Below are 22,609 nucleotides of genomic sequence, written 5' to 3'. Positions count from 1 at the left end.
ACAGCTTTGAACTGTTTCATCTTTCCCAGAAATGTAACTAGAAGTGATTCCTACATTAACCACAGTCTATATCAACATAATAAATAAGGCTATATGACCTTTTGAGAAATGTAAGGTTTGTAATGTCTTCAAATTTCCTCAGTGCAATAAATTATCACATAGTTATTTGTGTGTGTGTGTGTAGAGACCACAGTAAGGAAAACGACTGTACATCATTTCTGCTCCAGTGGGCTCATGTAAATGAACCATATTGTCCTCTTCCAGTTTATTAGCTTTGGCCTTTATTAGCGTTCTTCTGACTGATTGTCCTGCTGTTCTATAGGTGACTGATAGTTGCTGAACTTAACATGTCGGTGTGACAGGCTGAACACTTTTGAGATTTTTATGATTGAATTAGAGTCTTTCAACGCTGTTCCTGTTCAGTGATTTAAAGCCCCCTTGTTTCTGCCCCTGGACACTCACAAGGCTGCTTGTTTCGAAGACTGTGGAATGTTTTGCTAAACCCAGTGACTCCAGCAAACTCACGCCAAACTTGTTTACTTTGCTTGTTCTGCTGCGCTCCCTCCCCTTCAGTCATTTCTCACTTTCTCTTTTTAACACATGAACGCATTCAATGCGTCTTTTGACTCTCTCATGATAAGACCCCCCTCTGTTTTATTGATCCAGCAATCTCTGATTTGTTCTGTCTTTAGTAAAAGTCTGACACTCAAAGAGATGTTTGATCCAGGCAGCAGCTCTGGAGCTTGAGATTCTAGCATTGCAACAAATAACCATCATTTATTTTTTTGGTAATTATTTTGATGTTGTTTTTACTTTATTATGTGAAGAGAGAACAGCGTCAGGACCCGCAAAAAGGCAGAAGAAAACACAGCAGAGGTCCTAAGCCAGATCTGAGCCCTCATCATTATGATCATGTAGCTGCTGTCTCAGTCTACTCATTCGTGAGCAGAATCCTAATCAGCCTGTTCTTTGATTTCTGTTTCTGTTCGCCCTAATCATCACTCAAGTGGGACGTCTAGCACTTTTCAGCAAGACCACAAGTAGACCACTCGATGCACGCTCTTGACTTCTCATTGTCCCATTCGCTGCCGGTGCTTTACTCCTGCAGCTGGAACGTGATGTGATTGTTCAGCACAGGACTTGGGCAAACACTCGTCTCCGTCACAGACCCAAACATCCAGATATAACAGAGCTGGAAAAACCGGCCTGCTATTTCAAGTGTCCATTGACATTGTACAGAGACGAGGAGCAGTGAGCCGACACTCACAGAACTCCTGATCTGGCAAAGCTTGGGATTCCCAAAGTGGTGTGCGCAAATATTTGCACACATTGTGGAATTTGCTCCTGCCTCGGCGCTCGAGAATGTCTGATTTCACACCGCAGACTTCCAGGCCGGTCCACTCCTACACCTTTCCTCCCTCCGTCAGCAGAAATGCTGTGAGTGCTGTTGCGAGCAGTGCTGCTTTGTTGGCAGAGATAGAGCTGTCTTTATTACCTTGAGTTACTCTGTGTGGCGTGCCTCCCCTGCTTCAATCAATGCTACTGGGTTGATTGGTGGTGCTGTTTTAGAAGAGAGTGTGAGAGGTTAACGATGTTCTCTCTTGCCAGCTCTACTCATCCACCAGTTCCCCTCAAAGGTGCTGTCTCTCCCCCCTTCTTTACATTGTGTGCACTAAAGAGCGCTCAAACAGCTATAAAAATGGACACATTTTAAAGTTTGCCAATGGTTCTGTTTTAACGTTTCTACTGACATGATGACTTTTTTTACAGACATGTCATTGAATCTGTTTTAACCTTCTGTATTATTACTTGGTTTCCAATAAGAATAGACTTGGAAGTCTTGTTAGAATTGCCAGTATGATTTCAGGGAGGTTTTTGGTCTTTTATAATAGGCAGGTCCTTTGGAGGCCTAAAGCAAAATTGGACTGCCAGGACCACCCACTCCAGAGGGAGTTTGAGCTGTTCCCCTCAGGCTGCCATTTCAGGACACCTGTTCAGAGAGGACTAGAAGACTCTATTCATCCCAAGTGCTTTTGATAAGCTTAATAGCAATTAGCACTCTTTCTTTGCACTTCCATGGTCCCTTTTGCTCACTTGCAGATTTGCACTCTTACATATTTGTACTTGCTATGAATTTCAATTTTCTTGTTCTAGTTATGTGATTTATTGTTGATGCTGTTGTTGATGCTGTTCATTTATACTCTACTCACTCTCGACTGGTGATGTGAGACAAGCGGAAGATGATGGCATGACGACTCGTCACTGGTCATTAGTTGTAAAACAGCCACATTCCACAAGAATCCATTCCAGATGGGTACTTACAACAAGTTTTAGTGCCCCATTAAAATGGTCTCATCTCTTGTGACTTAACTGCCTCTTGGGGTGCCTGATCTCATGGTATGTTGTTTGTTTACTCTCCAGTGGGCCTTCATTTCCTGTGAGTCTGCTGCTTTTTGCGGCTCGAGAAGGTCTCAGTGGGTTAGCCATCTTTAATTTACTCTGTCCACAGGGGATTTTGAGCTAATACTAATGCTCGTGTTGTTATTTTTGACCCTTCAAATGCCATTGATTGGTGACATTCTCTTACAATTTTGGAGCAATGAGTCATGATGGAGTCTTCTGTTTTAGAAAATCGAGCAAGTGCTGATGCTATCTCAAAATGGAAATTAAATTTTGCCAAATAGGAAAATAGACGAACAAGATGCATATTGCAGCCATGAGATTGTCTTACAGATCCAGTAATAATGAGGAATATGAAATGCTAATTCTCTCAATTTAAAATAGTGCCATGTGATTCATAAACACTACCAGATGTGCCTCACTGTGTGTCTGTCTATCAGTCAGGGGAAAATGAGCTCAACTGCCAAAATATGAGAATTCCAGGAACCAAATTAGGATGGCTAATTACATTGACAGAGCAGTGTGACACCCGCACCCATTACATGAAATGAAATCTACTTACATGTGATCATAGGTCAGGGTGTCATCCCAGTGTTTTCAGAAGCACAAACACACTGACCCATTTTCTCACATCATCACACAAGACACCCTGTGAGTGTCATCATCCAGTCGTCCTTTCAGCTACATTTAAGCAAAACAGTTTCAATAGGAGCAAAAAAGTTTTAATAGGAGCACGTACACACAAGTTTTCCCCAAGCACAGACAAAGGAAGTGCCAGACAGCAGTCTTTATTTATCTGCACAGCTGATTCAAAATATTAATGGAGATTTTTATCTCATCCTCAGAATAGATGTCTTTGTTTCCAAAGCAGATCACAAGACTGCACGAGTCACAGAAGCTGGAAAATATAACTTACATAGACAGTTGGGCTTGAATACAGTCTTAATCAAATGATCATGTTTTCCGGTAAAGTAAAAGTATTTGCAGTCCAGTGTCTTAAAACTCTTAACAACAACACTAATGACTGAAGACAGTTTGGATTGAGGACATCAGGACTCATACTAATATGTTTTCTACCACTCATCCTTAGAGTGCAAATACGGAAGTTGCCACATCAGTGAAATGCTTCTGTGTATTTGTGCAGTCAAGGATGTGGCTGCATGTCTGGACCTCTTCTCACATATTATTATTGTTCTCAGCACTGCACAGGTACTATAGTTTGAAATGTAGTGCAGTGCCCAATAACAAGACTAAGAGTCTACAGCCATGTTAGCAGCTCTGTGAGACTCTGCTTAAGCACAGTGATGCTTTGAGCTAAATGCCAATGTCAGCATGCTAACATGCTACCTTTTTATATTACAGCACTAATGATAAAGTGCAGCTGAGTCTGGTGGGAATGTCATTAGTTGTGCAGGTGTTTGGTTGTAAACAAAAGTGCTGGACAGATTCTAAATTTTGACCTGATGGTGACGTCAGTAGGATTCATCCTCTGGGAGCTGTAATTCTTCATAATTTCATGGCAATATATCCAACTTTTGGGTTACCAACAGACAGACTGACATTACCATCCCAAGAACCATGCTGCTAGCCTGGCTAAAACTGGGATGATAAACATTGGCTATATGCAGATGGAAATGGGACTGTGGGTAGGCAAGATATGAAGAGCGAGTGGATGTGCCAAAAAATTGGGAAGAAGTGATTACAGATGGGTTTCTGGAATCCTGCATTGCAATCAGCTATCAGACCACGTCCATCTCCTGTCTGACCTGGTTCTTGACTCTTTATTTTCTCTGCGCTGGAAAGTGACTGGTATTTTTATTTATGAGGAGGTTGACAGCCGCCCTGTGTCCTCGGGCAAAGACATTTTCCTTTTTCCATCTCCTTATACTTTCCACTCTGCATTTGTCATTGTGTTAGGCAGCCCTTGAAGATTCCTGACAGTTGAGACCATATTACAGACAAAAGCAGTAAGGACCATTTCCAAAGCGACCCCTTTAACCTCACTGTCCTCCAGGCATTTGGTAGATCTGATAGAAACTGTTGTAAATACTATGGACAAAACCTTTGCTGGCAATTAGATGAGATAGTTAGCGAAATGCGAGTCCTTCAGAGAATAGTCTGATCATCTGTAAGTACGAATTTGGTTAAAGGGCCAAGAAAAATGTGTCCACTGTTCTGGTGAGCTTCTGAGGATGGAGTTATGGATGCCTTCAGGCCCCTGCTGATCCTCTTAAAAGCCTTAAAAGTTTGTGTCAGGACAACATTGTGATCCATCACAAGTTGTGTTCTGGACTGCCACCAAATGGCATCAAGTTGATCTATTTCTGTATACGCATGAATCTGTTTCCGTGGCAAATTTTGAGGTAGTTAAGATGTTTATTTCCTGTTTTAAAGAGTCATGAGATGAGAGTCTGGTTCAGTGCTGATAGGGCCAGGCTTAATTTTGTGACTTGAACTGCTTATCCCAACAGAGACCTCCAAGAAGTTTCAACATAATCTCTCTTTAGACTGTCTTGAGACGCCCACTTAATGCCCATTTCTCTGTCTGATCAAGAGTTGTTCTAGGTGACCTTTCACCTTGTAGTCACTTAGGGATCATAACCCCCTTGCCACCATGAATGGGTGAACACAAGGCCACTGGCTGAGTGTTGTCACCCTCCGCGTCCAGGCCAACCTTCAGTTTAACTCCTTACAGCTGGTATTAATACAAACACCGGAGCACTTAGCATGAGCATGTTGAGTAGGTGACACTTTGACAACTTAATGTCTTCTGTGTGCACGTGTGTGGCTGAGGTCAGGGTCAGTGAACATAATGTCCGTCCAGCATTTCTCTCACTAAAATGCCCTGACAGGTCACAAAGCTGCCATCTAGTCCATCAAACCCAATGTTTTTCCTCCATTGGTTGGAAAGCAAAGCAGCAGGTCCATAATGTTCTGAATAACAGATTCCTGTGTATGCATCTTTCTTTCTCAAATAGCTTTCACTTGAAAGATAATGAATGGTAAACAAGTTGAGTTTTTTTTTTTTCTCCTCACTTATCTTTCTGCAGGGTCAATGTAGCTGTCATGTGAACCACTTGAGTGGCTCTTACCAATATGTGCACACTGAAACGTGAGCTAGAAAAACCTGGCTGTCTGAAGCCTCGTGAGTGTGACAGTTTTGAGGATCGAGTTCAAAACCTTCGGGTGAATAAAGCCAGAACACAGTAACACAGCAGTCCCTTCTCTTTATTTGCTTGTCCTGTGCTTGCCTCATTGCCTTCAAGCCAATAGCACTAAAAGCGAGTATGCAAAGGGGGATTTTGTCTTGTTTTTTTATGTTTTTTAAGGCCTGGAACATTTTTTCTTCAGACACCGACATAGTTTGATCTTTCTGTTGCAATATCATCTCAACACAAGTAGAAAGACTGTGTTGTCGTCTGAGAACACAGAGACCATTGTAAAATTTACAGTTGTTTGTGACTTGCACTACCATCATGTGACTTGACTATGAATGCAAATGCTAACATTTTTGTAATTTAACAGCTTTTTTCCTCCCTTTTTCCTTCATTTTGTGCCATTGTTGTTGCGATATCTTTTAGATATGAAACATGGGATCAAGAAATTTGAACTGTTCGCTTAAAATGCCCTCCTTTTTGACATCATAGAATCAGCCATTGCTACTTTGACAACTAAAAAAAGATTAATTCCAATCCATATTCCAATCTATCTCAGCATGGATTAGTCATTTCAAAAAATGCAAACCCATTTTTAGCCATGCTAGTGGTGCAGCTTCGAGGATGGAAATGTCAGTTGGTCAGTCAGTCTTTTCCAACTTGTTATCAAGCCTCAGCTAGCCCCTACTTAAGCAGACTGCCTCAAATTATCACAGCTGCTACCAGTGCACGTCAACACTATGGAGGTCTGGTCCATTGCTGCTCATTGTATCTATCAAGAATATAATATTTTATTCTCTTGCATCTGTCCTGTTGATTTGAACAATTAAACCATAAGAATTTCCTGTATTTCTGCTCGTTTCTGTTTTAAGTTTCCTGTCCACTCCTGTTCCTTCTTTCTCAGAAAGATGGGGGGGCTGGGTAAACAGATAAGGGTCAGCATGGGAGCCAGAGCCCAATCTGTTGGGCATATGGAGGTTCTGTCTCTGCTGCCAACCTCCAGCTGGACAGTATTAGTCCCCCGTTTGCTCAGGGGTTGAGCTATCTTCCCCAGGGACAGATGAGGAACAGAGGGATGAGGGGGGAGTCACAGGTCTGACTGTGGCTCCTGTTCATCACCCAGAGGTCCCACCCTCAAACACATCAGTGCTGTCCATTAGCTCCAAAAGTAAATAAACGTCTATACGTTTATGTGTAGGACACAGTGACAGAATGTCAGGTGAATGAGGGTTCAGGGCATCAGGGCTAGCCACATAAAGTGTTAAAATGTATTTGAGTGACCACAGAGAGTGAGATTCAGACATTTAGCATTTAAGCATTTATGCTATTATCGTTGATGCTTCAGAAGGAAACTCGGCAAACTAAACTGAAGGTTGAAAACAGAATCGTTTCACAGAACTAATAAATACTTCAAACAGCTACTCAGTCATTTAATTTTGCCGTTTAAGTGCGCAGACCTGAGTACCAGTTTTCAAATTTTCTCTTTTTAAGAAGAAGAAATGTGTCACAGTCCATTCATAACAAGTTTCTCTCCACTGCATACCTGCAGGGGTGCTGTCTTCTCCTTACACAGCTCAACACATACACTAACTTCCTTCGGTTTATTTATATTTGGCTAAATACACCAGATTCCTTAGATTCCTGCACAGTGGATTTGGGTCACCTGCGTATGCATGAAGACAAACATTTCAGTTTTCCAACTGAAGTTAGGCCCTTCATAATCATATCAAAAACCTGTCTTGTTGGTTAGTGCTTACAGAAGGCTACCTTTAAAATATGTCAAGCATGCAAATAAACTTGGGCATATACGTAGGTTTGCTCAACCACGCGCAAAAAACTATTTCAAGCCTAAATCTAATTCCTGCATGTGCGAAGCATTTGTCTCCTCAGTCTCATGTCCATCTCTGGTTTAGTAGGTCAAGGTTGTCAGATGAGGAATTAGTTAATATCCTCTGGCTGATGGTCGCCTTCCTGCTGTAATTTGTCAGCCTGGAGCTGAAGGGAAGAAAATTACTTGCACAGAAAGAAAAACGAGAGACAAAAAAAAGTACTTTGATCTCAAGTGTTTTACCTGGAAGAAGAGACGACCAGCAGTCATTGGAAGTATTTAAGTGACACTATGTTTCTCTTATTTTGTGAGGCATATAACCTCGTAAAGTGTGTCATGGGCCAACCTTTGCATTAAATGCTAACTGTGAGATTACTACAGACACAAGACACTAATAGTCAAATGAATGGAATAAATATTAATAATGTAAGCCACAGTTACCAAATGCATCCTGTTTTGTTCAACAATCATTTCCATATCCAGAAATGTTTGATAAAATATACCAGCAACGAATGAGAAATCGAATATATTAAACAAATCAAGAAAACGTGTTTTACATTATCTCAAGTAGATTTGACAAGGTTTTTCATTTTGGCTCATGTAGTGTCAAAACACACAGTAATTTTGAATCACTGTTAGTCTGATCAAGGCTTTGTACAACGAGGACGAGATGAGAAATTGATTTTAGGCACTTGTCATATTTTTCGTTTAGGATAGCCACAGTGTGTCTGTACTTTATCCCCATCCCTCTTTGATCTGCAGTAGCACTCTCTCATCTTATCTGCTGTAAAATGACACAAGACACACGAGCTGGACGAAGTTGGGAGCTGGAAGGAATCACTGAAAGCGCAACCTGCTCGGATGCACTTTTGCAAAAGAGCCCGTGGATCAGTGATAATCTCCCAGCTGAACCTGGTTTGTGTTTGTCATGACAGCCTAGATGTCTGCATGGTTTGTCACGTGGCTCACCAGAGGTCAGGGTTCAGAGGAGGTCACGGGTCACTGCAGGGAAGACTCAAGCATGAACTTCCTGCGTTACTCACTGACTGATTCCGCACAGAGAGCGAGAATGGACATATGGTACTTTGAAATTTGGTCTTCACTCCACACAACTCTAAGACTCCATGACAGGAGTCCAAAACAGGAAAGAAAATAGAAAAGGGAAGAGAGTTCTGCACTTTCTATTGTCAAAGGTGTTATTGGACACCTCAGTATGGGCGTGCACATGGAGGACACACAGGCATATAGTTAAAAGATAATAACACACCACACAATTTGAAAAAAACAGGCCTGCATCCACAAAAACATACACATCTGCACTGATATTTTCACCCTGATGTCAAATCTCTCTCATCTCCTTGGCACGTTCAACATCCATCCACTCCCACCTTGTTCCTCATTACTACACACTTAAACCCTCCACAATGTTGCTGCAGGGCTCGGCATCTCGTTGCAGCTTAAATCTTACACCCAAGGCCCCCATGATTCATTGCTGCTGAAAGGTAGTTGGCATACGTTTGACGCCCATGCCAGCTCCTCCAGTCACATGCCAACTCCGCCTTTACCCAGAACAATTCATCATGATGTCAGATGATATCAACAGACATTACATTCTTCACGGATGCTGTCAGTACATTTTTGCTCAAGAAAAACTATTTGAAACTTATCATCACTTTAATGAGGTAAAATCAGACACTATGGTCCATAGGGATGCACATGACTGGGGGGGACGTCATTGACGAAACAGTCTTACGTCAAGGTCCATTTGCCAGCTGTTCTGAAGCCTTCGATCATACTGTATCACAGGAGCTTCATCAGCAGAGTTGTAGATGTTCAAATTTCCATTTTATACATGAGACCAAGAAATTTGAACTGTCCTGAATCTTTGTTGGTGTTTTGTGAACATTAAAGTCGTAAAGGATAAATGTCACCTCATCTTGTCCGAATTATTTTGATGTACTTGATGAACCAAAGTGTTCCGTTTGGAAAGCCAGGCACTGCAGAGCACAGAATCAGTCCAAACAGTAATTATTATACCTCTCTTGGTTTGGAATAGGAATTCTGGAAATTTCCAGGCATTACAGCACTCATGTGTTCGTTTCATGGCCATATGGTTGGCATCATTAACCACTCCCAAAGTATTCTCTTGGTTTCCCAAGCAGACCTCCACCCCTTGTAATTCTTACAAAATGTAGTCACACACACACAGTAACTCTTTATGTGTTGTCCAGCGTTAGAGCCTGTAGAAATAAATCACCTTGTTTCATTCACTGTAAGCCGGTAACATCTGCCCTTTACCATGAAATGTTTTTGAGTTTTAGCGGTGGCATTTATGGCGATTATCAACCAGGGTTTGCAGAAGAAACACAAGTTTTACAGCATTTTGAAATTGGAATAGAGATTTCCACTTATTTGGCATTTTACCTGTAACATTGCTGTTGTTTGCTGTGTGCCCTCTCAATCTTTGCTTTCTCCTAGTTTCTGCAATCTCCTCTCACCAACTTTATTGATCATGTATGACACTTCTCCCAACCTGTTTTCCTCTGTTTTTATTTTTTATCCTCTAAATGTGACTTTTAATGTTGCCTTTTTCTTTTCTCTGTCTTCCACCAAAACCTTTAACAGTTGCTCTCTGGTTCTGCTCTTCCTCTGCCATCCCTCTCTCTCCCTAAAGCAAACCATCACTAATCTGCTTTCCCCATGCATGACTAATAGGAAAAATATGAGCAGTGATCTGTGTGTGTGTGTGTGTGTGTGTGTGTGTGTGTGTGTGTGTGTGTGTGTGTGTGTGTGTTGGTCTTTTTCATCTTGATCAGCACATTAGAGATGGCTGCTGATCAGTGGATTCCCCTTTAGAAAAATGTCTTTAAGACACTGATGTGATGTGTGATGTGAACTACAGTGTGTCTACCACCACCAATGTTGTGTTCAGTATAGAGATGGTGATATCAAGAGCTCTCAGGTTCCCGTTTGATGTTAAAATGTCAAACAGTTGAACAGTGTTCTGAAGACTAAAGGACCTTTCACACATGTGTATTTAACGTGTGTGTGTTTCTGTATTTTAAGTGTACATCTGTGTGTGTAGGTGTTAAATTACACACTGTTTGCTTTACCATTTACACATTAGTGTTGGCCAATAATTCTCTCTGCCGTTGTCCAAAATGCAAGGATGAGAGCAGAAGCCACATATGGTAGTGCTTTAAAGGGAAACAGTGATTTAACTCCTTTAAGATGTCAGCTGGGCTCCGAGATTTACAGTGAACTGAGTAAAATAAATGTACCCAGCAGATACTTCCCACTATTAGTTTTACTCACTCTCATTGTTGGCATTAAAAAAGTCAAAAGGTATACTATAACTATAAACTTCCAGGAGTAAGCAAGAGGACATGGACAAGCCAGTGTGCATGCATACAAGGCGTATGTGTGCGAATATCTGTGTATTCGTGTGTGTTTGATGGACAGTGAGACTAGTTGACATACCTTGCAGAAGTGCACACGTGGCACCTATAGCATATGTACTCTTGTTTTATAAGAGAAAATGAAGATTCTTTGCAAGTGCCGACCTTACCTTCAGTGAGTGTGAAACTTAATGCTGTTTATTTTGTTTGCACGATGAAAATCTGTGCACACTTCTTTTTTATCCATCCTTAAACTAATGCGCATGTGCAAGTGGACTTACAGTACAGACAAAAACCACACACAGGTCTCGATCACTTAAACAGCCTCTTCAAACCCCTCCTGCAATGGTTCATTTTACCTGCTTTAATGTTCTTTTGCACTGGTGCCATAATCTAAACAGATCCTTACTGCTGTGGTCGACACCTAAATCACTGATAAATGGATGATCCAACATAAAGTTTTTGTGTTTTTGAATCCCACCACCTGGATGAAAAATACGTGGTAGTGCAACACCGATCCATTGTTTGTGTAAGTGTGTGTGTGTCAGCCTCCTGTCTCTATTGTGAGCGTGGTTAGTCCATCAAAGCCCGGAGAGGGTGTCGGCGAGGCATTTGGTCCGCTGTCTGCTTCACACTTCCTTTGTTTGTGTGTGTGTTTGTGTGTGTGCTGGCCCAAGCCTCTGTCTCCCTGCACTTCCTCCTCGCCATTGTGTGCATGGAAGCATGTGAGCTCTCTCTCTCTCTCTCTCTCTCTCTCTAATCAGTGTCTTATTAGACTGATCCCTTCGACCATGGATGAGCTATTTCTGGAGATTCCTGTTATGAAAAGATTATTCCCCTCCCTCCTGTGTCTCAGTCCTCAGTCTCTTGCTCTCTCTCTCTCTCTCTCTCTCTCTCTCTCTCTCTCTCACACACACACACACACACACACACACACACACATGCACATGCACACACATCACATCAGTTAAACTCATTATCTCAAACAGCATCAGTGAAAGGCAGAGGACACACTCTTGTCTTTGGAGGCATGTAGATCGTGTTTCAAAGACAGTGGTGGTACCTTGCTTCTTAATAATATATAATCACACACACACATGCATACACACACGCAGTGTATTGATAAGGTAGCGTTGTAATAGATACATACGTGTCCCTTTCATATTATTTTATGACCTACGTATTGGTTGTGACAAGCATCTTTATGGCCACAAAAAAATAAATAAATCAGTTCAGACATTTACACACACACACACACACAAACACACACGTTCTCTCTAATTCAGGACGGCCGCTATGACCTTTACAGGCCCATAATTTGGTTATCTCTTTTTTGAGTCTTTGTTGACACGGCCTTGGGTGTTTGCGTGTGTGTTGGTCTGACACATCCGTCTATTGACCCTCACCTGGCCCCGACGTTTGGGGTTAGGAATGGCAGAAGAGGGGAGCGTAAACCCCAAGGCGAGCCCAGAGGTGGGCTCTCCATGGTGGGGGAAACGCTTTCATCTGTCTCTCACTTTTCTGTTCTCTCTTTACTTCTTTTGGTCTCTGTTTGACGAGTCTTGTTTAAAAGTCTTTCTTATTTTTCATGTGCACCTTCTCTATTTTCCTCTTCCAGCCCCTCCCTCTGCGTCTCAGGGTCAGAGGTGACACTATAAAGTTTACAACCTACAACAGTAGCTTCACCCATCAGCCCAGCAGCAACAGGTTGAGGGGACTGCACATTGTTCTGATGGCCCATTATTCCCAAACTCCAAAAAAACATCTGAAAAGACCTGCCCAGTGTTCATCTGAACGGCTAATGTGTGTTGCTTGGTTAGGGTTATTAAATGGTTACGTTAGAATAAAATGTCATGGGCAGAGTAGGGGGGAGGGGTCTTGATGGAATACAGTTGGGAAGAAAATTGGAATAATGAGCCGTTGCACCCAAGTTGATGGGCATACGGCCAGTTTTATTAAAATCAAATATTTGTGGTTCGTTTTGTTTTGTAACACCTGGTGTTTTTTTTGTCTCAAAATAGAACTGATAACTTAGAACTCGAGATGAGTCATGAGATAATCAACTTCCTTCATAATATAATATTCCTTTATAAGATGCCTGAAAGGTAAAAGTGTTTATTTGTATTCCCTTTCTAAGGAAAAGTTGCATTTAATGCAGGCTTAATCCCGTGTGTCTGCCTGCTGTAACACTGATGCATCTCCTCATTTCCTCTCCTTTGTCCAAAGCCCTCATTATACTGGTGTGTATTTGATCTGTATCTGAATCATAAGCCAAACAAGCGCCTGACTCTGACGAGCTTTGATGAATGAAAATTGTAGACGCTCTAAAGAGACACACTCATTTGCCCCAGAGCGACTGGCAGCAGCGGCAGTCTGCTTGTCTGATCTCTCTCACTTTACCACACACATTCATCAACAATCGCTGGCATTGTTGCGTATTTATCACCACAAAACAACTTGAGCGCGTACCCCCTCAATCCTGCGCGGGGTTGTTGACCCATCTCAGCCGAGGGTAGCTTTGGGTTGGGGTTTTGGGTGCAGCCTCTGGGTGGTCGGGTTTTGTGGCTCGGGGATTTGGCCTTGTTTGGTAATCTCTCTTCATCTCTCCTTCCTCTCTTTGCTTTCTCTCTCTCTCTTTCTCTCACACACACTAACAGACCATAATTATCTTTCTCCCTCCCGTCAGATTAAGGATAAAAAACAAAAGAGGTCCTCCTCAATTTTTCAGCTCATGAGATCTTTTTTTTTCCCCATTGACGTATTATTTGACATTTATGCACTCATATCAGTGCTGATCAGTTGACAGAATGCTTATTCTTCAGATGAGTATGCTTCTGGGTAGCAAACCTCAATACTTTTTGAGTACCAAGATGTGTCTCTAGCATCAAGTATCAAAAGCTGATACTGAATGCTTTGTCAGATTCAAAGTGTTTAATCACACTTTCATTTGATTTTACAAATCAAACCATTTTCAGAACTTCAGAAGTTTTTGTGATTCTGCTTCTATTAACCCTCAAGTTTTGTTGATACTGGCTTTACTTCTGTTTGGGTTCCCACAGACCCCAATGTTGTATGTGCAGCAAAGTCTTCACTTCAAATACAGAGCAGACAAAATATGGAAATTGCTATAAAGCATTGCTGTTGCACCAAATATACATGTATATCTGCGTGTTGTTATATAAAGTATTTTTTTTTTCCTGAAGTCACCCAGAGACAAATAAATTTACAGTATGTAATCCTACATTGTGAAGTATGTTTGGAGTCAATTAAACACTAAAGAGGTCTAACTCTCTTCTGTCAGACCTTTTTGAACAAACTGTTATTAAACTGCAAAACAATAACAGATATCCAAATACACTTATTTGGGATTTGGGAGGTGTAGTGCTGCGTAAAAAGTACTGTCAACACCAATTACAGATTTAAAGCATATGATAATCCATTGTATTCAATCGGGTTTTACAGCGAGAGTCTCTGAGACCCCAAACAGAAGTAATGCGTCATTTTCTGTTGTGGAATGAAACATGTCGTCAATTCAAAATCACGTTTATAAGCTATTCTCACAAGATTAGAAAATGTCATGAAGTATCAAGGTGATAAGACAATGTTAAATATGTTTTTTTTCCATTCATTTCAAAAAGAAAGACTTGAGCTTCTCAGGCTTCCTAAACCAAACATGAAACACTGATGCATTATGCAGATATATATGAAAATTTGATGGATTTTGGAGGCTTACATATTTAAAAAGTCATAGTTTAGTACACCAAAAACTTCAAATGACTCCCACCCATCCCTCTGAATGCCGCCGCTGCACAGAATCATGTTTTTGCTCACTTTATTAGCTGGCAGGATCTCTTCAGGGTGAATCACTTGTGACTCCTCCGTCAGCTGGGACCAGTGTGGCAGCCAACAGCAGACTGCGCAGTTCGCCAGGATTTTCTGCATCATCCTTTCCCCCCCTCACAGTCCAAGTTTGGGATTACATGTATTTCCCTGCCACATGGTGACTAGTCTGGCTTTCACTTTTCACACCATCTCAGCGCCTGCCTGCGTGTCACCATGGCAATAACACAGAGCTGGCTGATGCCAAACGCTGACGTAGTGCAGGAGTTCTTGGAAATCTGGATGAAAAGTCCCTGAGGACTAAGGAGCAGAGGGGAAGACTGGAAAACTGAACTGGCTGCTTTGAAATGGCTTATTAAAGGAGTAATGTATGACTCTTCCCCACACAGGGACACAAACCCATGTAAATCTGATTTGATTTCAGCATCAAAATACTAAAACAATTCTTTTTAAATACCTAAATAAGCCTCAAAAAATACATGTTCTGTTTAGGGGGCTGGAACAAACTAGGCCTGTATACTCTCAGGCTATCAAAGAATCCTGATTTAGATTCATTGTTACAGCAATTACTATTTACAGTAATTATATTGACTTTCTTTTTTTTAATGCTTCGAAGGTGTAGCACCACCAACGCGTTTACATCATTACAACATCCTAAAATGTGCCCTGCAGTCAGGACTGAATGTGTTGTTATTGTGGAGTCAACCTGAGGTGGTGTACGTGCGTCAGGCGCGCTGTGGGCAGAGGCTCCACCAAAGGCCATTAGCATACCTGCAACAGTTCCCTTTTCACTGCGCGATTTACGCTTTTCAGACTAATCTCGCGTCACAAAAGATCCTCTCTCAGTTGTCTCCAGTATTTATTAATGATATGCAAACTGGGTACCAACCTCCAGAGAAAACTGCTGCCTATAAGGGGAGGTGGGTCAGGCTCAGACGAGGCAGGAGCTCAAATGAATAGAGGGGAGCCCAGTTAATCACTTTCGATTAAAGCATTTTTGAGGAACATCTAAAATCCGTTCATTAAATTTGTAGCCTTACAAATAAAAACAAGAAGATTAACAGAAACTGATGATGTTAAGATTGAAAATCAAAGCAGCCGTTTTGGTGTCACATTTAGTTAGTATAAACCCATCCCTTCACGCCATCATCTACTGAAGTTGCTTTGAGGGGATCCGTGCGCCTCCAGCTCCTCATCAGCTGGGGAGCAGCGGAGCGGGGCGGGGGTGGAGCCACGGCAGAGCTGCCCATTCCAAAAGCTTGAATCACTCGACTCTTCATTCACATTCCGGCTGCGGAGCGCTTCAGTCAGGGACCCACAGCGTTGGAAGGATTTGAAGATTGTGGAATTCTGTTTTTTTTTTTTCGCAGCCAAATCAAATTATAACCATGGATTTACTGTCCTGCGCAACGGTCGGAGGACATTTGACTCCGACTGTGTAGTTTGAGTTTTCTTTACGCTGGATTTATCATGCGGGCTTCGCTTTAACAGTGGAGCTGACCTGACCGGACAGTCGTAGCCCGCCGGGGCGCAGCCGGGAGTTTGGTTTATGCTGAGGCTGGTCGCGACCGTCACATTAGAAAATGATATTAACACGTAAGTCAGTTTCATAGTCATTACTTTAAGTGTTTGGAAATGAGTTGCTTTTGATGGTTTTCTGTTTGAAGTCGAAATGTGTCCATACAGTCAAGCGGTTTCCTGTTGATCCAGGAGAAATGGAGCTTACTTGTAGGCACAATTAGTAGTCTACAATGTGCTTCTTTTTAGTTTCTTTCAGTATTTAAGACTCTGAATGTTTGCTTGATTTTTACCTTCAAGTAAAACACTTTTAAAGTTGTCTTTTAGGCGCAACGCTGCGGGCTGTCAGATAAGAAATCTCCGCGCTTTGCGCATAACTCCGCGTCCCCAGTGTCCTCTCTCCTGGACACAACTCGCCCGTTTGGTTCACCTACAGGTTGTCGCATCTGCTTTTCGGACCTGATACAAATCGTTGTTGATAATCTCTACTTTTACGCACACTGTAGAAATGAGTAACCGGCAGACCGGCGCACACTGGACGTTTTGAATTGGATGAAACTTTGATCCGTGTTTTGGAAACAGGGTCGTGAACTGGAGTAAGTCGTATTTAGTGTGTTTTAAGATTATCAGGAGGTATCGTATCAGTCTGCGATATTTCTACCACCTCAGTGCCTCCAGGTTACTAAACTGCCTGCGCCTTTTGCCTGACTGCCGACCTTTTGCTAATGGTGGGAAATTTGCGGGGATGTGTTGTGTGGCTGTATAAAATCAGTCCTGTGCTGGCAGGCTCAACAGGATTTGTGGGCTTTGGCTCTTTGTCTCAACTGTTTTAACTGTTTGTTCCAACACATGGCTCCTTATCAGCTGCCTCAGGTCTGGAACAGATAGGAGCTTACAGAGGTTGGTATGGTTTGAGCCTTATAACCATGAAGAACGTGCTCAAAGACACTCACAGACATCGCAGTGAAAGCTGGATGAACATTGTCTCCAGTAACCACTAACCCAGAGTTTGTATGACACTGACACCGTACTTCCACACACATTTAATGAGTGACTTGGCAACAGGAGGGCTGTTACAGAAATACTAGGAACCACATTTTGTTGTTCTCACTCTTATTTCTTCAGTCAGGGATGGGGCGAGGTGTTTTAGCAGTTGGTGGTTGTGCAAGGAGAAGAGCAAATAAAGGAAACACACTTCATCTGCACTTTGTGAAACAGGAAGTGAGTAGGGGTCTTATCTGAAAGATTTACATCCAGCTGGCACTCAGTTTCTCCATGTCCTGTGAGGAGACACATATGTTCATATACTTCTCTTACTGTCCCTCTGCTGAAGGTATAGTTTGGCTGTCCTGGGATCTGTTTATGAATGGATATTATCAACAGAGCTGTCCCAGCAGGTAGGCTGTCATATGGCTGTGGAAGGCTTATCAGAGGTCACCTGATTGGACTAGGACCCTCCATGTAAGCATAAATCGTTTGTCAGGGAGCACAGGGCCCTTTGGAGTAAGCTCTGCCATGATCCATGTGGACCAGCTGTGTGTTTGCGTTTGTATGTGTCCTTGCATTCATGCCTGCTCTAGCTGGTGGTGGATGACTGGAATGCACCATGGTAGTAACCTCATTATTCTTTCCTGTGTGTGTATGTGTGTGTGTGTGTCAACGGGGCCTAGCTAGAGGCCGGCCAGATGGTGATATTCCTGGCATCGTCTCGCTTAGCTAACAGCCAGACCCTCTCAGAAACACCAGCTGTCTGAACCATGGAATCACAAAACCCAATACCCATCAGGAAGAAAATCTGTTAATGCACATCTTTACATTCCAGCAGAGTACTGGAAGGGTTTTACATTGGTCACATCCAAAAAGCTGCTGTCCCCAGCAGAGGTCGACCAATAGTGGATTTTTAAACGCCGAAGTAATAATGATTGCTTGGAGCAGCAAAAAGCCAATTACTTGGCAGATATGACACACCTCCACCCCTGTGACTCAACACTGTTGGAGATGAACAATCTTTGGCTTCATTAGAAACTGGACAACTGTTGAACTGAACATCAAACTAATCATGAAAGATCTCAGTGGGAACGATTATTATTTTTTTGAGCTATTATTTTCCCCCAAAGTCTGTAATTCTGCTTGAGATGCCTGATGTAATAATGTAGGAAACAGAGCTCGTCTACAGTCCTTCCAGAAAGGCGGTTGCTTTGCTTGTCACACAGGATCTGGTGAACACTCGTTCACTAGGGACAGTGGAGGGTGGCGGGTTAGCCATCGGCTACTATCAGACCCCGGCTCCACTGATACCAATAGTTTGTAAAATATCTTAGTGGCCAAACCAATAAATCAGTCAACAGCTTGTCTCTAGTTGTCCTGAAGCTTCATTCAAGCTCTTAAGAATGTTTAAAGTGCATTCATGAAATTGTTTCACAAAGTGTCAGGTTATGAACCAAATAGAAACACGTTCTTCAAGTTGTGTCCTTGTCACCGTTGAGGTGAAAGACAACCATTAGCAGCATCCATGCTCCTGGCTTTACTTGTAGATTACTGCTGAGCCACAGAGTCTGGCCTGGTTTATCATATCACTTGTCTAGACCCACTTTGCAGCTCCTTCAGAAAGACCCAATCAGACCTGGAGCAGATAAGAACCCCCTGCCTGCCTTTTGGGTTCTTTTTACAGGCAGCACTTTGAGACCAGGCGATGATCGGGTAATTCCAGATAAGCCACCTCAATTCACAGCAGTTGTTAGTCAAGCATTCTTCTCTCTGCCAACTTCAAAGACGCAGCCACAGTGATAACTGTATTCAGACTCTTGACCTCCAGTTTGCCATATATGTAGCAGAGCCTTTGAGGTGGGGAGCAGCATCCTTTGTTTGCTAACTGCTGGCAAACTCCCACTGGAGCTGAGCATTCAGACTCGGCCAAGCCAGACCCTGCTGCCTCCTGCGATGGAGGGAAACTTTGGTCGGCAATTGTGAGAATTTCCTGCCACAGGAAAGGAGAGAAGAGAATGGCCGAGCAGAGTTGAAGTATGCAGAGGAGAGGAGGGTGAGGAGGGAAAAGGAAAGTAAAGACGCATGGATAACTTTAGAAGTCGATGCCGCTGGGCAGTGGGTGAAGCTTAACCCTGACTGGCTGCTCACAGGTTCAACTTTGGCCAAGTTCCAGCGGAAAAGCCTCTTGTGATCCATATGAAATCTCTATTAGCATCAGCTTTGCTCTTATTAGTCATGTTATCTGCTGATAATCGCTCTCCTCTGTCTTTCCCACTGAGAAGGACTGTGTCTCACTGTGTTGTCTGTGCTCATTCACATCAGCAGCATTAACGTGTGGCTTATGATTTGTCTGCATTTCTGTCTATGAAGTAATACATTTAGTTAAAAATTTGTCTAAGTTATCAGAGATTGTACGTTTTAGTCCATGTAACCTGTCCTTATGAGGCTAGTTCGTTTTTAGCCACATGTCCATCTGCCTCTCTGTCCCGCCTAATGGACATATTTCAGACATCCTGTGTTGTCGTCTCAGAAGGACCAGGAGTTCTGGTCTGGTCTGTCCGCAGATTCACATATTAACATATCTGTCTGTTTGTTTGTCTGTCTCCAAGCCAACCAGACCACTACCAGTGACTGTAATAAGATGACCAACAGGAGAAAGGTTTGGTTCAGCAGAAGGTTACCTTTTGCTGTCAGGGAACTGCATGCTGCTGAAACCTTCTGTTACTCCTGTAGCTCGCAGCCTGCAGCCTTTGGGGTCAAAATTTTGTCAAACGCCTGACAAAGATCTTGTGGACTTGTCTGTGTTTTAGAATAACTACATTTATCTGCACTTGCTTTCATCCCTAACTTCACTACATGAAAAAAGCTAAATCTGAACCCGAAAAGGAATGTTGACTTGAATGTGCTTTGCCAGAAATTGCACTGCACATAAGGACATGTGTGGTCAGCTGTAGCATAATTAGTCTGCCAGGGCATGTAGTATTTTCAGTACTGTGGTTGGCTCTGAGTCTTTGGTGCTGGCCTGAGTCCTTTCTCATTTGTCATCTCTTGTGCTTCAGCCAACTTGGCACATGTACACCAAGTATCATCGTCATTATCGAGGGAGTGAACTTCAGCTTTCTATTTGAGGACAACTCAGTGATTGAATATATTGAAGTGCTTGCTGTATGTGGCTTTGTAGCTGTCCTTAACCATGAGGACATTTGGTAAGTACACACAATCACCGGAGTCAGTGTTTGTCTTGGCTACCTCTCCGCCTATTATCTGGCCAGGAACAAACGAAGGCAGGGCCTTGCAGCCGGGTGGTCGGCGGCCACTGCAGCGTTGCTCAGCTCTCTTCCTGTGAGGGAAGCAGGAAGAGGAAGTGAGGTAGTTCCCTGGCGAGGGCTAAGGAATTGTGGTGGACAGTGAGGGAAGACAAAAAATAAAATACACCCACGAATCTCAAGTTATTGAAGCAAACCGAAATGTAAAGGATTGGGAGGGGTGTTGTAGGATGACATTTTTATGGCTGGAGTGCCCGGGATATTCTTCTAAACCTCTTTTATGGCTTTGTTGATCCAACTTTATTTTATTCCAGATGCATACAACTGTGTGTGTGCGGCTCTATTGTTAGGTTGTTTGTGCCAGATGCCCCATGCCCCTGTCCACTTCCTGCAGCAAAACAAAGGAGAGAAAAATATTCTTGCTTCACCCTATGAATGAATGGAGACACAGTGTGGCGCAGTGGCAAATATTATTCCGTTTTGTCCATATGCGTTGCAAATACTGTCATTATTTTGCTTCCGAGGCACACCAAGCCCACATTATGTCACTGTTAAGTAGATTTGACACACATTGTAGCCCAATGGCGTGTGTCACTGGATAGCTTCCCTCCAAAGGCACTTCATGGATCCCATAGCCCTCTTTTTGGGGTTTGGGGGTGGAAAGCTAACCACGTGTTTGTATGTCTAATTTGCATGTCAATAGCTTTACTGTCTTCTGAGTGGTTTGTCTTTAAACATGAGGTTGGCCTTTGCAAACACACACAGACTTGCATGTGCACACACACACACACATAGATACACAAGCAAACGCAAGAATCTTTAGCCCTACGCAGTGCTCGCTTTCAAGAATGTTGGTATAATTGCTCTTTGGTTTCGACGTTCCTCTGGGTTCACTAAGCTCCAAAAATATCAGGCTCAACACACCCACCAAACACACCGCTTCTGAGACATTCCATTTCACATCTGCAGGGAGAAATAGAGCTCTTTTAGTTTAGTTGTTAATGTGTTATGTGACACTTGGGTGCTCGTGTCACCGCGGTTTGTGTGAGGAGTGCTGGCCCCTGCAGTGACGGAGGGGAGACCCTGTCTTGGTCGTGTCACACCTTGTTGTTAGTGGGTTTGTCTGCCGTCTAGGCTTGTTGTTGGTATGTAAATGCTCATGTAAGGTTGAGCCCAGACCCTTTGCAGCAGTCATCTTGTGCCCTCTCTGTCTGTCTGATAGTATTTTATGGTCTTCTGTCTGTATAAAGTCAATTCCCAGTCATTAATGTCTCACTTGTTTGACATTGTTTATTGCACATGTATGTCTTTATTATCTCAATAGTTCTCCACCAAAATATTGAAACGTCTTCCAATTCTTTTCAGGCACAGCCTGTTTTCCTTTTATGCTTCTGTTCTTGAGCTTGTGCTAAGAAAAAAGAACAATTCCTCGGTGTAATTTAACCTCGAAATGAGGTGGAACTGGCAGACTGATGTTTCGAAGATAAAATAAACTGCTCTGCATCTCTTCACCGGTGGTTACTATTAGCTCAGTCACGCTCAGCCAAACATAGCACCCCTGTTAAAAGTGAAAAGGATGTAACTACATTCTCTAAATGCAGGGACTGTACTATTTGAAATTTGAAACTTTTTACCATCCTGCCTGAATTTTCAGCCTTCACGCACAGTTCTCGCATTGGTAACAAGATTAGCAAGTAGTTGGCTTTTGTGTTTTGCTGTCATTCTATATGTTGTCACTTTCGTCCATGGTTTACCAGTGTCTCTTCCTGCCTTTGTTCCTCTGGTTTTGGTTTACAAGTCTCTCTCAAGGTTGTGCTACATTTGTGCTTGCTGTCACTCTACTAAAGAGGACATTGTAAAGTCAGTTCCTTAAGGCCTGGAGACATGTTTGTGTCTGCCTCCTCCCCACAAACCTCTGGCTGTGGGGATGATGGAGCAATTGAGAAGGTTTGGGTGTTTGCAGCCATTTGGCATATGCCAACTAAAGGGCTTTCGCAGATAGTTGGGGGACCCCGCCATGGCTCCTCTGACACAGTGGGCCTCAACATTCAGTCAGTACTTAGCATGAGGAGCCCAAATGTCACACCTTGTGTTTAAAGGGGGTTATGGAGGAGTTTGTCTGGCAGTTATACTGTCAGCTGTAATAATGGTATTGATGGACACTTGAGAAACATTCATTGTATGTATGTTAAAATGTGTATGTCCTGCTCGCATCTC

The 22,609-nt window shown here is 42.7% G+C and overlaps 1 protein-coding gene across 3 annotated transcripts in view; it reads left to right on the top strand.

The window, feature by feature from the left end:
• The window catches only part of dlc1 (DLC1 Rho GTPase activating protein), a 75,411-nt gene that overhangs the window by 35,276 nt on the left and 17,526 nt on the right, over positions 1-22,609 (top strand). The window contains exon 1 of one of the 3 annotated variants that reach the window (XM_076728059.1): positions 15,900-16,217. The exons of the other annotated variants lie outside the window; for them this stretch is intronic. Within the exon in view, the coding sequence (XP_076584174.1) occupies positions 16,205-16,217 (13 nt within the window). The 5' untranslated portion in view covers positions 15,900-16,204. Of the gene's footprint in view, positions 1-15,899; positions 16,218-22,609 lie in introns of those variants that run through there. 3 annotated transcript variants of the gene reach the window in all.

This window comes from Chaetodon auriga, chromosome 4 (assembly GCF_051107435.1).
Source record: "Chaetodon auriga isolate fChaAug3 chromosome 4, fChaAug3.hap1, whole genome shotgun sequence".
In the NCBI taxonomy this organism is placed as follows: domain Eukaryota; kingdom Metazoa; phylum Chordata; class Actinopteri; order Chaetodontiformes; family Chaetodontidae; genus Chaetodon; species Chaetodon auriga.
This window is presented reverse-complemented; position numbering and strand designations above follow the sequence as displayed.